We start from the raw sequence: 12,481 nt of genomic DNA, 5'->3' as shown, positions 1-12,481 counted from the left end.
GCCCTGGCGTAACAAGGGCACATCTTGACCTCGACGTTAGTTTAACACAGTAATCACTACCAACCTGCAGCCCTGCTGGTGTCCCTGCGTGCCCACCCCCCGTCGTGATGCTCAGCAGGTCTAGGGCAATGGAGAGAGTAAACGGGGGAGGGGGGCATTTATTTCAAGGGGACCTAGCCCTCAAGACCTGGTGGCTGTGTCCCTCAAACCCAAGTGGCTCCGAGGACAGCCTGGAGGCGGGCCAAGACAGGCCAGGATCCTCACCTGGCCCCAGCCCTAACAACCATTCTGGCAACCCAGAAGGCCAAGGCTACAGGGGTCAGTGCTGGTGTCTGAGAGGGAGGAAAGAAAGGGGAGCACATGTCAGAGGACCCCCCCCCCCGTGGTCCCTCGTTTCCCCTCTGCCCTCCCGTCTCCTCTTTCTAGGCTCTCCACCTTCCTCCTCAGCAACTCGGGCTGCACACCCCCTCCCTGTCCTCACCTCTCCCCCGATCCCCGCCCCAGGCTCAACTCTGCTCCTAAATACCCCACATCTCCTCTTCCAAGCTCTATTTTTAAAATCAGATTTCCTTTACTGTACAAGTGAGCTGACACGAGGAGGTATTCGCGGAGGGATTGGCCCCCCCCCGCCACCCCCCCACACACCCAACCCTTCATAGACTCACGCTGGCGGCCTTGACCCAATGGGCCACTTGCTCAGCAGCAAGCAGGGAGCTGACCTGGCCGAGAAGGCTCTGGGCACTGAAGGTGGTGAGGCCGGGGTGTCTGTCTATGAGTGTCGGGGGGAAGAGGGTCCGACTCAAAGACCTCAAGGGTGCCTCTGACCAAGACCAGGTGCACTAAATCCTGAGTTTTATTTATTTTTAATTCTTTTTTTTTTTTTTTTTTTTTTTTTGCTAAGGTGGGAAATGCCAGATCAGTAGATATTTCTTCAAGAAATTGTCTTGAGGTCTGAGACCTCAGCATTTATCGAGCTACATTTGTCAGACCAACACTATTACCTCTGGAGAGCCCAGAGAAGAGATAGGGCAGCCCCTGGGCTCTCCAACTACAGCAGATGGACATTTGGAGGGCAGGAGTCAGAAGGAAGCCCGTAGCCAGCTTAGAAAGCCAGACGTGGCGGGGGGGGGGGCGCGCAGAGGCACCCGCGCTTTGCAAAACGATGCCCCAACAATGCCCAAAGTCCTCCCCAAGGGACAGGCAGCTGAGCCCAGCGGAGCCTCGAAGGAGACACTCGCCAGCAGTAGAGGGAGATCCCTGATCTTGGCCCTCCAGGACCCTGCACTCACCTCCAGTGCGACATCTGACATGAGGGTGTGGTCCTTTTCTCCTTGCTAGGGGCGTTCTGCAAGGCAAGATTGTTTCCAATTCTTCCCGTCGGGGAGCGCACACAGTGCCTGGCCCAGAAAAAAGAATCGGGACATGTTGCTGTAATGAATTAATGAAATGTAGACAGAGGGACTAGCTTAACAACATAAAAAGAGCCAGGACTCTAAAATTAAGATGAGTTTAGAGGCAGGAAGGAAGAAACCCGGTCTTTGAGGAGTAAAGTGTGAAAGGAGCAAAGAACTGCATCTAGAAATTGGGGAGGGTGAAAATTGTTGCTTTCGTGCAAAGGAGCTGAAGCTTTATTTTCTAAGCACTTGAAGAGCAAGTGTAAAGATTTTCTTAATGCAACAAATATCTGGTCCAATTTTCGTTTCATGCTCAGGCATTTGGATTTTATGCCTTAGACGTGAAATTCGCAAGGTTTTACAAACACCGTGATTGAAGATACTGAGATGTTGATATATGTTGTTAGTGATGAAAATAGAGGAAAAGATTTTAAGCGGGATTCTAGGAATAGATGTGGCGTGGGGGAGGGGGGGTCTTTATTTTGAGGAGTGACTAGAACCAGTTTTTATATCATGCTAAGGAGTCTGGATTCTTGCCAAAGGGTCTTAAGAAATGTGATGGTGAGATTTTTGCTTGTGGAAGGTAAATCTGCAGGAAAAAAAACGTGAAAAAATGTATTTTAAGGCTAACAGCTTTGGACTTTGTAACACAGGGAACATTGAAAAACTGTAAATACAAAAGCAACAGCCACGAATTTAAGTATCCTGCAAAAACCTTTGCACTTTATATCTCGAGGGGTGCCAATGTCTGGCTTTCAGAGGTTTGACGGATGTCAACACCAAAACTGAAAAACTCCAATCGTAAGAGTTATATGATCAACGCTGGGAACACGCAGAGAAATTTGAAATTTATTTTGAGGCTCTAACTTGACTGGAGTTCTGTCCATGCCTAGAAATTTGATTTTAGCCAATGAAAAGTTCTTAGAGAGTGACATGGGAAGAGTTTCCTGTGGTTGATAAATACTATGCAGAGAAATTACAAAATAAAATTCACATTTTGTGCTAAGAATTTGGACTTTTATTCCATAATTTCACAATTAAGAGACACTGTTAAGATTTTAAGAAGGAATTACAGGATCAAATTTTATATGCCGTGCTAGGAAGTGTGAACTTTATTTTAAGGGATGACAAGATCGAATTTTTATATCATGCTAATAAGTTTGGATTTAAGCCAATGAAGGGTTCACAGGAATGACGGGATGAGATTTGGGTTTTTTTTATAGACCAGTCTGCAGATAAATTACATGGTAAAATGTTGCATTTTATGTTAAGTAGTTGGGACGTTATGTTACGGGCAATGCAGAAACCTTGGAACGTCTTAAATTGGGAGTTACATGATCAAACTTATGCATTTTGGCGGAGCTAGAAGACTGGGTTTTTATGGTAAAGATAATATGATCAGATTTTTATAACATGCCAAGGAGATGTGATTTTATGTGAGAGCATTTCATCTTGGGGAGGGATATGATCTCATTTTTGAACCCTCATGCAGAGGCGGCTGGATTTTAGCCAGTAAAGGGTTTTAAGGAGTGACTGATGAGAGTTTCGTCTGCGGGGGAATTAGCGGGTCAAATGTATTTTATGCTAAGGTGTCTGGATTTGATGAACCAGATAAAGAGCTTGCATCGGCAGCTCAGAGAAGGTACCCCTCGGCCCAAGTGCGCCCTGTCTGCACTTTATGCTGAACCAACCGGATCATTTATAGCAAGTTAGTATAGACGCGGGGCAGGTCTTAGGCAGAGGTTCTATGACTGAGTTTACATACCACGCTGAGGAGTTTGGACCTATTTTGAGGAACGACGGGAATACATATTTGTGCTGTGCTAAGGAATTTGGATTTGGGCCATTAAGAGATTTTAAGAGAGTGACATGCTAAGATTTCTGTGTTTGAAAAGAGTAGTCTGCAGACATCAGAGAGCAATATGTGTATATTTTGCTAAGGAGTTTAGATCTTATCTCATAGGTGATTAAGCGATCTTATAAGGCATTAAGCATAAATTACAAGACCAAATTCGTGTACCTTGCAAGGAAGTGCGACCTTTTATTTTGAGGAATGACACGGTCAACTTTTTATATAATGCTTAGAGGCTTGGAATTAAGCCAGTAAACTTCAAAACTAAGTTTAAGAAGTGGCCTGGAAAGATTTGGGGATTTATATCCATCAGTTTGCAGATACATTACACGGTAAAACTTTTTATTTTATGCTAAGTGATTGGAACTTGATATCAGAAGCAATGAAAAGAAACTTTCGTAAGTTTGAATAGAGCAGTTACGGGACAACTTTTATGTATCCTGACAAAAGTTTGACCTTTGATGCTAAAGCATATGAAGATCGGGTTTTTGTAACATGCCAAGGGTATTAGATTTTAGATTGAAAACAAGAAAGGTGAATGATTTAATCAGTTATATCATCAAATCTGTAAATATGTTAAGACGTATGGACTTATATTAAAAGGGGCAGAATTGGGGCGCCTGGGTGGCTCGGTCGGTTAAGCGTCCGACTTCGGCTCAGGTCACGATCTCGCGGTCCATGAGTTCGGGCCCTGCGTCGGGCTCTGTGCTGACGGCTCAGAGCCTGGAGCCTGTTTCAGATTCTGTGTCTCTCTCTCTCTGACCCTCCCCCGTTCATGCTCTGTCTCTGTCTCAAAAATAAATAAACGTTAAAAAAAAATTAAAAAAAAAAAGGGGGGGGGGCAGAATCTAAGAGCGCCTGAGTGGCTCAGTCGGTTAAGTGTCTGACTTTGGCTCAGGTCACCATCTCACCGTTCATGAGTTCAAGCCCCGCCTCAGGCTCCGTGCTGACAGCTTGGAGCCTGGAGGCTGCTTGGGATTCTGTGTCTCCCTCTCTCTCTGCCCCACCCTCCTTGTGTTCTGTCTCTCTCTCAAAAATAAGTAAACATAAAAAAAAAATTTTTTTAAGGGTATAATCTAGTTTTTAAATTATCTGGCTAAGGAGTTTACATTTTAACCAATATAGGGTCTTAAAGATTTTAAGAGACATACTGAGATTTTATATTTAAAATTTTAAACAGTAAAGAGTCTTTAAAGTTTTAAGAGCGATATAGATTTTATATTTGAAATTTTTAATTTTAGCCAATTTAAATTTTTCAATTTTAAGATTTAACTTTAAGCCAACTTAAATTTTTAAGTTTTTTTAAATTTTTTTTTAATGTTTATTCATTTTTGACAGAGAAGAGAGAGAGAGACTGAGTGTGAGTAGGGGAGGGGCAGAGAGAGAGGGAGACACAGAATCCCAAGCAGGCTCCAGGCTCTGAGACGTCAGCACAGAGCTGGACACAGCCCTCGAACCCATGAATGGTGAGATCATGACCTGAGCCAAAGTCAGACACCCAACCGACTGAGCCACCCAGGTGCCCCTAAAATTTTGTTTTAAAGTTTAGCCAATAAAATTTTTTTAAAGTTTTAAGACCTATACAGGTTTCATGTTTAAAATTTTAAATTTTTGCCAACTTAAATTTTTCAATTTTAAATTTTATCCAGTAAAGGGTTTTAAGGGTTTTAAGAGAGATAGATTTCATTTTAAATTTTAATTTAAAATTTTAGCCAACACATTTTAAATGTTAGCCAATAAAGGGTTTCAACAGTTTTAAGACATGCACAGATTTTATATCTGAAATTTTAAATTTTAGCCAACTCAAATTTTTCCATTTTAAAATCTAAATTTCAGCCAATTCAAATTTTCAAGTTTTAAGTTTTGGCCAATAAAGGGTTTTAAGAGATGTAAGGAGATTTTGATTTCTAATAGATGAGTCTGCAGATGAATTAGTCAAATTTTGTATTTCAATCAGAACTTTACATTAGGAACTTGGAATCGTACTTTATAGCAAATGCCTCATAGGACTTCAACGAGGACAAATGAGTTAATGTAGGTACTGTGCTATGTATATATTGTGGCATTGGTGATGGTGATGATGGCGATGGTGACAATGGCGATGGTGATGGTGATAGTGACGATGGTGATGATGGCAATGGTGACAATGGCGATGGTGACAATGGTGATGGTGACGATGGCGACATTGGCGATGGTGATGGTGATGGTGACAATGGCGATGGTGCCGATGGCAATGGTGATGATGGCGATGGTGACAATGGCGATGGTGATGATGGCGATGGTGACAATGGCGATGGTGATGGTGGCAATGGTGACAACGGCGATGGTGACGGTGGTGATGGTGACGATGGCGACGATGGCAATGGTGACAATGGCGATGGTGACGGTGACAATGGCGATGGTGACGGCAGCGATGGTGACAATGGCGATGGTTATGATGGTGACGGTGAAGATTTCAATGGTGACGCGATGATGACGATGGTGATTATACATAATTGGTGCATCATGGTAAAAAATGTAATCTCTACCTTGAGGAATGACATGTGCAGAATTTATTATTCTAAGGCCTTTACATTTTAGCCAAGAAATGATCTTGGTGAATTTCTGTGTCAGGAATTTTTACGCTAAAAGGTTTGGATTTCATATTGTGAACAGTAAATAAACAACAAAACCTTTTAATCAGAGGCTCTGCAGGATCGAATTTAACAGTCACGCTAACAAGAACGTACTTAATTTTGAGAAACAGCAGATCAGAATCGCGTATCTTGTAGGGAAGTTTGGATTTTAGCCAATGAGGGAATGCTTTTTTTTTTTTTCCTAATAGATGGGCCCCGTGGCTAAGAAGGAAACTGACAAGTAACAAAAGGTGTTAAATGTAGACAGAGTGGTAACCACAGAACTAATCTTTCGGATAACCAGAATTCAATTTGCTCTCCCAGCGGAGAAGAAATGTGCAAATAACCCCAAACCAAAACATCGCTTTAAATTCAGCCTCAGCCCACTAAAACCACCCATGACTCAACTTTCAAAATTCCCTTCCAAGACAATTAGAGGTCAGAGACACCTCATGCCCTTCCCTGTCCCACCCCTTACTCACTACCCCAGCTCTACTAGAGACACCGAGGTGGGGGGGGGGGGTGATGGGGAGGGTGGTCTGCTAGAGGGAAAAACCAGCCTGCCTGGTAAGACCGGAGGGGCATGTACACATGTCTGCGCACGCAGAATTGATCCCTGAACCCCCCTCCCAGAGAGAGGCTGATCTTGGGAAAGTGGCAGTTTTAGGAGGGGCGGGGACAGGATCTGCAGATCTCCCTGACAGCTCAGAGATGCGGACATTGGAAACTGAATAAAGAGTAAGAGAAATCAGCCAAACATCTGAGTTAGAACCCAGTCACACGCGTGCAAGTCTCTGGCGCACAGAAGGGTTTTTGTAGACGTGTACGGGGAAGAAATGAAAGCCAACTGTCTCTATCTGCCCTTCCCCCAGCACCAGCCCAATATCTACTGTGAATCTGAGGGAGGAAGTGAGAGCTATTTTTGGCTGCTGACCCAACTGATGGGATTGGGGCCAACCTGCCCATTTCCACCCACCCCCCTTCCCCTGACCTTGTTAAACAGTTGGCATCAGCTAGCTAGAGATTCCCACCTCACAACCGGGGGGGGGGGGGGGGGGGGGCCGGGCTTGCTCCGGGATGGCACTGACATATGACCTCTGTGACTTCTGGGTGACCAGAGAAGGGAGGGAGGGTTGACCAGGCACGTATGCCAGGGGCAGATGAAGCGGCCAGCGCATCCTGCCAGGTTGCCTGCCTGCCACGGCGGCCGCTCTGGGCCTACTGCTTCACAGAATTTATGGGCTGTGAATTTCTCACAGCCGTGGGGGGGAAGCAGGCGGGCCAGATAGGCCCAGTAAGCCTAGGAGACTAGGGAGAAGGTCAGGGGCGGACAGATATTCTCTCCCTGGGGCTCCCTAAGTTGGGCACGGGAGGCTCTCCCCAGTTTCTCTCTGTTCTGATGAGCCGGGCATCTGATTTGGCCCAGAGAACCTAACCTTGACCCCGTGAGTCCCTAAACAGCTGCCTTTACTACCCCCCCCCCCACCCCACGCCTCCCACTCCCAGGTTCTGATCGCTGCGGTCCCAGTCGCTGACCGGACGCGTCACAACCTTACCAGTCTTCAGAGAACACTCCTTTCCATCCGACGAAATGATAGAACCCTCTGAAGACTCATTTGAGACGATGATGGAGCGTAAGAATCCATCATCAAAACAAATGGAGTCCTCCGAGGGCTCATCCAACACCACCGTGGAGACATCAGGCAGCGGCGCGAGGGAGGCGGAGGGGCCGGCCGGGGGCCCGGCCCAAGAAATGAAAGAGCTGCCCATTGATCTCCGCCAAGACATGGAGGGGCCATCCAGTGGCCCACGTAGGGAAATAAAGGATCCACCCAATGACCTACTCCAAGACCTGGAGGAGTCACGCAATGGTTCACGTCAGCAAGTGGGGGATCCATCCAGCGAGGCACCTGGCGGGATGGAAGGAGCATCAGACGACCCACGGGGAGCCCGAGACGAGGAAGCCGACGACACTGACCTGGCCAGCACGAGAGAGGAGGGGCGCCTCGAGGAGGATTCCGAGACCTCGGAGTTCATGGCCACGGTGAGATCCATCATCTCGCTGTACCTCCGCATGCAAGACCTCAGAGAGCAACAGAGAGTGGCGGAAGAGATCTTGATGAAAGGAATCCACGCAGGCCAACTGCCCGTGCCGTCCCGCTTCTCTGGCGATCGCAGGGAATACCACGAGTTCATCGTGCTCTGCCAGCTGATCCTGCAGAGCTACCCGAGAATGTTCTGCAACGACCGGCTGCGAGTGGGGTACGTCATCTGCCACCTCTCGGGCATGGCCTTAGAGTGGGCCACAGCGCTGGTGCAAGAAGGCAGCCCCCTGATCGACGACTTCCCGGCCTTCCTAGAGGCCATGTCAGGTATGTTCGAGTACCGACAGGCACTGCGTGTGGCGGAAGACGCCATGTTCAACATCAGGCAGGGGACTCGCACCGCCACGGAGTACATCAACGAGTTCCAGGGCCTGGTACCCACCTTGGGCTGGTCGGATGAGGTCCTGCAAGCCCACCTGTGCCAGGGGCTCAACGAGGAGATCCGGCACTATCTGTTCAGGGTCCCTCAGCCGGACTCGCTGGACAGCCTGATTGTGCTCGTCCTGCAGATCGAAGAGAAGCTGGCAGAGAGGAGGGCAATGCTCAGGCTGCCCCCAGAGGCCCGCCCGCGGAACCTGACCTGGGTCGACTCACCTGCCCCAGAGAGGTGGATGGTGAGCAGCTGGCTGTCCCGTGACCGCCGCCCCGTCATCAGCCGCGACCATCTCTTCATGCTGCTCCTGATCAGAGTGAACCCCTACCACAGTGTCGCGGTTCAGGCCCTGGTGGACTCGGGGGCAGGCGGCAACTACATGGATGAGAGGTTTGCCCAAGAGCACTACGTCGAGCTCTACGAGAAGCCCTATCCGCAGATGGTCCAAAGCGTGGACGGCTCCCTGGTCGGCAACGAACCTGTCTGGCTCCACACGGAGCCCCTGGTGTGCATTCACCAGAACCACCAGGAGCCCATCGAATTCGACATCGTTCCGTCCCCCAACTTCTCCGTGATACTAGGCGTCAACTGGCTCAGGACCCACAGCCCCGAAGTCGACTGGATCAAAGGCCGCTGCACCTTCCACTCTCCCTACTGTCTGCAGAAGTGCTTCCGCCCGCCCCCGCCATGCATCGCGCTGGAAAGGCATGCCATAAGCCTGCTGCCCGGACTGCCGCCCCTGTACTCCGACCTGGCCGACGTGTTTAACCCGAAGGAAGCAGATGATGAGACTTCCGACCAGCCAAGCTCAGACGGATCCGATGATCTTTCTGAATCAGAGCCCTCTGAGCTTCAGCAGGCTGGAGACAGTGATCACAGCGAGACCTTTTACGAATGTCCTTCCATCGCGCCGTGGGAACCTGTGGGTGCCAGGGTGCAAGAAAGTGCCAGGCCGCGGGATGAATACTGGGACCCGCAGGACATGCTGACCAACAGACAGGACTACGTACAGATGATCCCAGAACTGTTCGACCAGTTACACGGAGCGACATGGTTCACAAAGCTGGAGCTGCGGGGCACCATCGTGGAGGAAAGCGCGAGCATTCGCCAAGCGGAAGATGTATGGAGAACGGCGTTTGGGTTCGAGCCTCAAGAGACAGAGAGTTACCAGCCCTTCCCGCTATCCTCAGACCCTACCATCCCGCAGGACGTGGTCCACTTTATCCTAAAGGACATGCTAGGCTACTTCGTGCTCTCCTACGGGCAGGACGTCCTGATCTACTCCATGAGCCAGGAGGAGCACTTCCAACACGTGCGACAAGTCCTGGTGCGTTTCCGCCACCACCGCGTCTACTGCTCCCTGGACAGAAGCCAGTTCCACCGACACACCGTCGAGTTCCTGGGGTTCGTCATAACCCCCAAAGGGGTGAAGCTAAACAAGAGGATTGTGACCACCGTGACAGGCTACCCCACCCCTGGCTCTAAGAAGTCCCTGCAACACCTGATCGAATTCATCTTCCCCTACCGGCACTTTGTGGAGCGCTTCACCAGCATCGCGGAGCCGCTGGCCCGGCAGCTGCTGACCAGCGACGCGTTCTCCTGGGGGGACGAGGAGCAGGAGGCCTTCGAGTGCCTGAAGCGGGCTTTCCGCAAGGCGCCCCTCCTGCACCACCCCAAGCCGCAGAACCCCTTCTACTTGGAAACGGGAGCCACCAAGACGGCTCTGCACGCCTCCCTCGTCCAAATAGACGACCAAACCGGCAAGAGGGTCTCCTGCGCCTTCTACTCGCGCAACATCTCGGCTATCGAAGTGGCCTACTCTCAACTGGAGATGAAGATCCTTCCAATAAGGGCTGCCTTCACGGTATGGTGCCGCTACCTGGAGAACACCGAGGAGCCCATCATGATCCTTCTCAACACAGAGGATCTAGCCTCTCTGAATAATGACAGGCTCACCGTACTTCTCCCCGGCCACTGGGTCTTCTTCTTCTCACACTTCCACTTCGACGTCATGGAGCGCCCCGAGCAAGACGGGGGCCGGCCTCTGCCGCCCGCGAGAAACCTCAACCGACGGCCTTTCCGGCGCAACACCGCCGCCCGGGCAAGGCCGCCGTTCGCGACGGGGGGCGCCCCCCGGGAGCAGTCGCTAGACTCCGGGGAGGAGGAGGAGGACGAGGAGGAGGAGGAGAACGAAGACGCACCTAAGCAGGACGCGCCGACCGGGCGGAACCTGCAGCAAGAGTTCCTGGCCCTGATACCCATCGACCAAATCCTCAACAGCTTCCTCGCCCACTTCAGCGTGGCCCAGATCAGGGCGGTCCTTCTGCATTTCTTCCGCGGCCTCCTGTTCTGGAAGGACACCCTGGCCGTGGCGGCCCTCCTCGTGCTGCTGAGGCTGAAGCGCCGCCTCTCCCCGCGGCCCGCCCCCCCGGCGCTGGCCCGGCCGCCCAGGCGCTGGCTGCGCCTCGGCCAGGCCGCGGCCCTCTTCGCGGACGGCGGCATCGCCACCGCCGCGGCTCAGCTCCTCGCCCAGGTGCCCCGCCCCGTGGGCACCAGCGCCGTCCCGGCCGAGGAGCTGGGCGGGCTGCTCCCGGGCCCCCAGCGGGCCCTGCGCCCCCTGACCCTCCGGGGCCTGCGGTTCGCGCCCGGCTTCTGGCTGTTGCTGTGCGAGTCCTTCGGGGTCAGAGTCGGCCCCCCGGGGGGCGCCCGCCCCCTCCCGGGAGGGCCCCGCCGCCTGGAGCTGCACGTCGGCGATGAGGATGTCGTCTCGCGAGAAGCCCTGCAAGACGACCTGCAACGTTACCGTCAGTGTGGCCTGCATGACGGCCTGCAAGACACCTCGCAGGACGAGCCGGAGAGCGACGTGCGCGAGGCGGCCCTGCGGCCCCGCCGACACCTGCCCGCGCCCTCTGAGGTCCTCGCCTTCCTGAGCCGACAGCTGCCCCGGGCCCTCGGCGGCGCCGGCGGGCGGCCCACCCCCCTGGGCCAGGAGCAGGCGGCCAGGGCCCTGATCCGCTTTCTGACCGCCGTCTACACGCCGGCGGGCCAGCCCCCGGAGGGCGCGAGGCTAGAGGAGCCGCCGGCTGGCGAGGACGACGCGAGCCCCGAGTGAAGCCCTCCGCTCCTCCGCCCCGCGCCCGACCACCACCACCGAGTCTCCTTCCAGCCTGCCCCGTGCCTCGGCCTGCTTCGCTCGCACCCGGCGACGGCCCCCGCCCCACTCCTGCCACTCCTGACCCAAGGGGAACCCCCTCGAGAAGGGCAAACATTTCGAGAAGGGCGGCGGCGTCTGTGGCAACAGCAACGGGCTATCCGACCATCAGAGACCCAGAGAGCCGGCTCAGGGCCACACAACCACAGTCCCGTCTGAACTGCCCGGGGTCCCAGGCTTGCAGCCCGGAGTGACGTCAATGAGGGAGACAGCAGTGGTGAGCAGACGACCCCATGACCCAAGGCCAGGTGAAGACTCAGGCACAGCAGACGCAGCCAAGCAAGCAGGGGCCGGGGACCCGCCCCCCCCTGCCCCCCCCAGAGTGACGAGTGGCCACCATGAGCCACCCTGGGACACTGACCTCGGGGGCTCCACTGACTTCTTCTCCCTCCGCCGCCGGTGCCGCTGCTCCCCTGGGCCCCCATCCCCCCGCCCCCACCCCCCACCCGCGCTCACACCTCGTGGAGCGCCGTGGCACCTCCCTCGCCCACCCTGCTGCAAAGCCAGCCCACCCCCCTGCAAAGCCAGCCCACCCTCCACCCTCCGGTTCAGCTCCCTTGACGCTGACTCTGCCTGGCCCTGAGCTCTGCCCTTACCTGGACGGTTCCTCTCCACAGAACGTCCGACGTACCAGTACTCACCGAACTTGCGTCCTCGAGAGTCCCCGGGACTCCCAGGACACCGAGGGGGCGACCTCACTTGGTGGGGCTCCCTCTCCCCTCCCGGCGCCGACAGCACAGGGGCCCGGAGGTCCACAGCGGGTGGGGGGGGGGGGCCAAGAGAGACTGAGGAAGGCCCCAACCAGCCAGCGGACTGTGCTAAGCCAGCTCCTACCAGACCACCGCTCTCTGCCACGGGGAGGAGACCACCCCCCCCGCCACCTTCCCACCCCTAAAATAAAGCAAAATAAAAGATTATCTGACTCTGTGGT

At 53.0% G+C, this 12,481-nt stretch overlaps 1 protein-coding gene across 1 annotated transcript; it reads left to right on the top strand.

Annotated features, from left to right (window-relative positions):
- The first annotated feature begins 7,452 nt into the window (after positions 1-7,452).
- RTL1 (retrotransposon Gag like 1) lies at positions 7,453-11,451 on the top strand. The gene has a single exon (XM_007095270.2). The coding sequence runs from the start codon at positions 7,453-7,455 to the stop codon at positions 11,449-11,451; it is 3,999 nt and encodes a 1,332-aa protein (XP_007095332.2).
- Positions 11,452-12,481: the final 1,030 nt, after the last annotated feature.

The sequence above is a fragment of the Panthera tigris genome, chromosome B3 (genome assembly GCF_018350195.1).
Source record: "Panthera tigris isolate Pti1 chromosome B3, P.tigris_Pti1_mat1.1, whole genome shotgun sequence".
NCBI classification, from domain to species: domain Eukaryota; kingdom Metazoa; phylum Chordata; class Mammalia; order Carnivora; family Felidae; genus Panthera; species Panthera tigris.
The sequence above is the reverse complement of the archived record's forward strand: the minus strand, read 5'-3'. Positions and strand labels throughout refer to the sequence as shown.

Coding starts and splice junctions, on each gene's coding strand:
- RTL1 (XM_007095270.2), top strand. CDS start 7,453: ATGATAGAACCCTCTGAAGACTCATTTGAGACGATGATGGAGCGTAAG.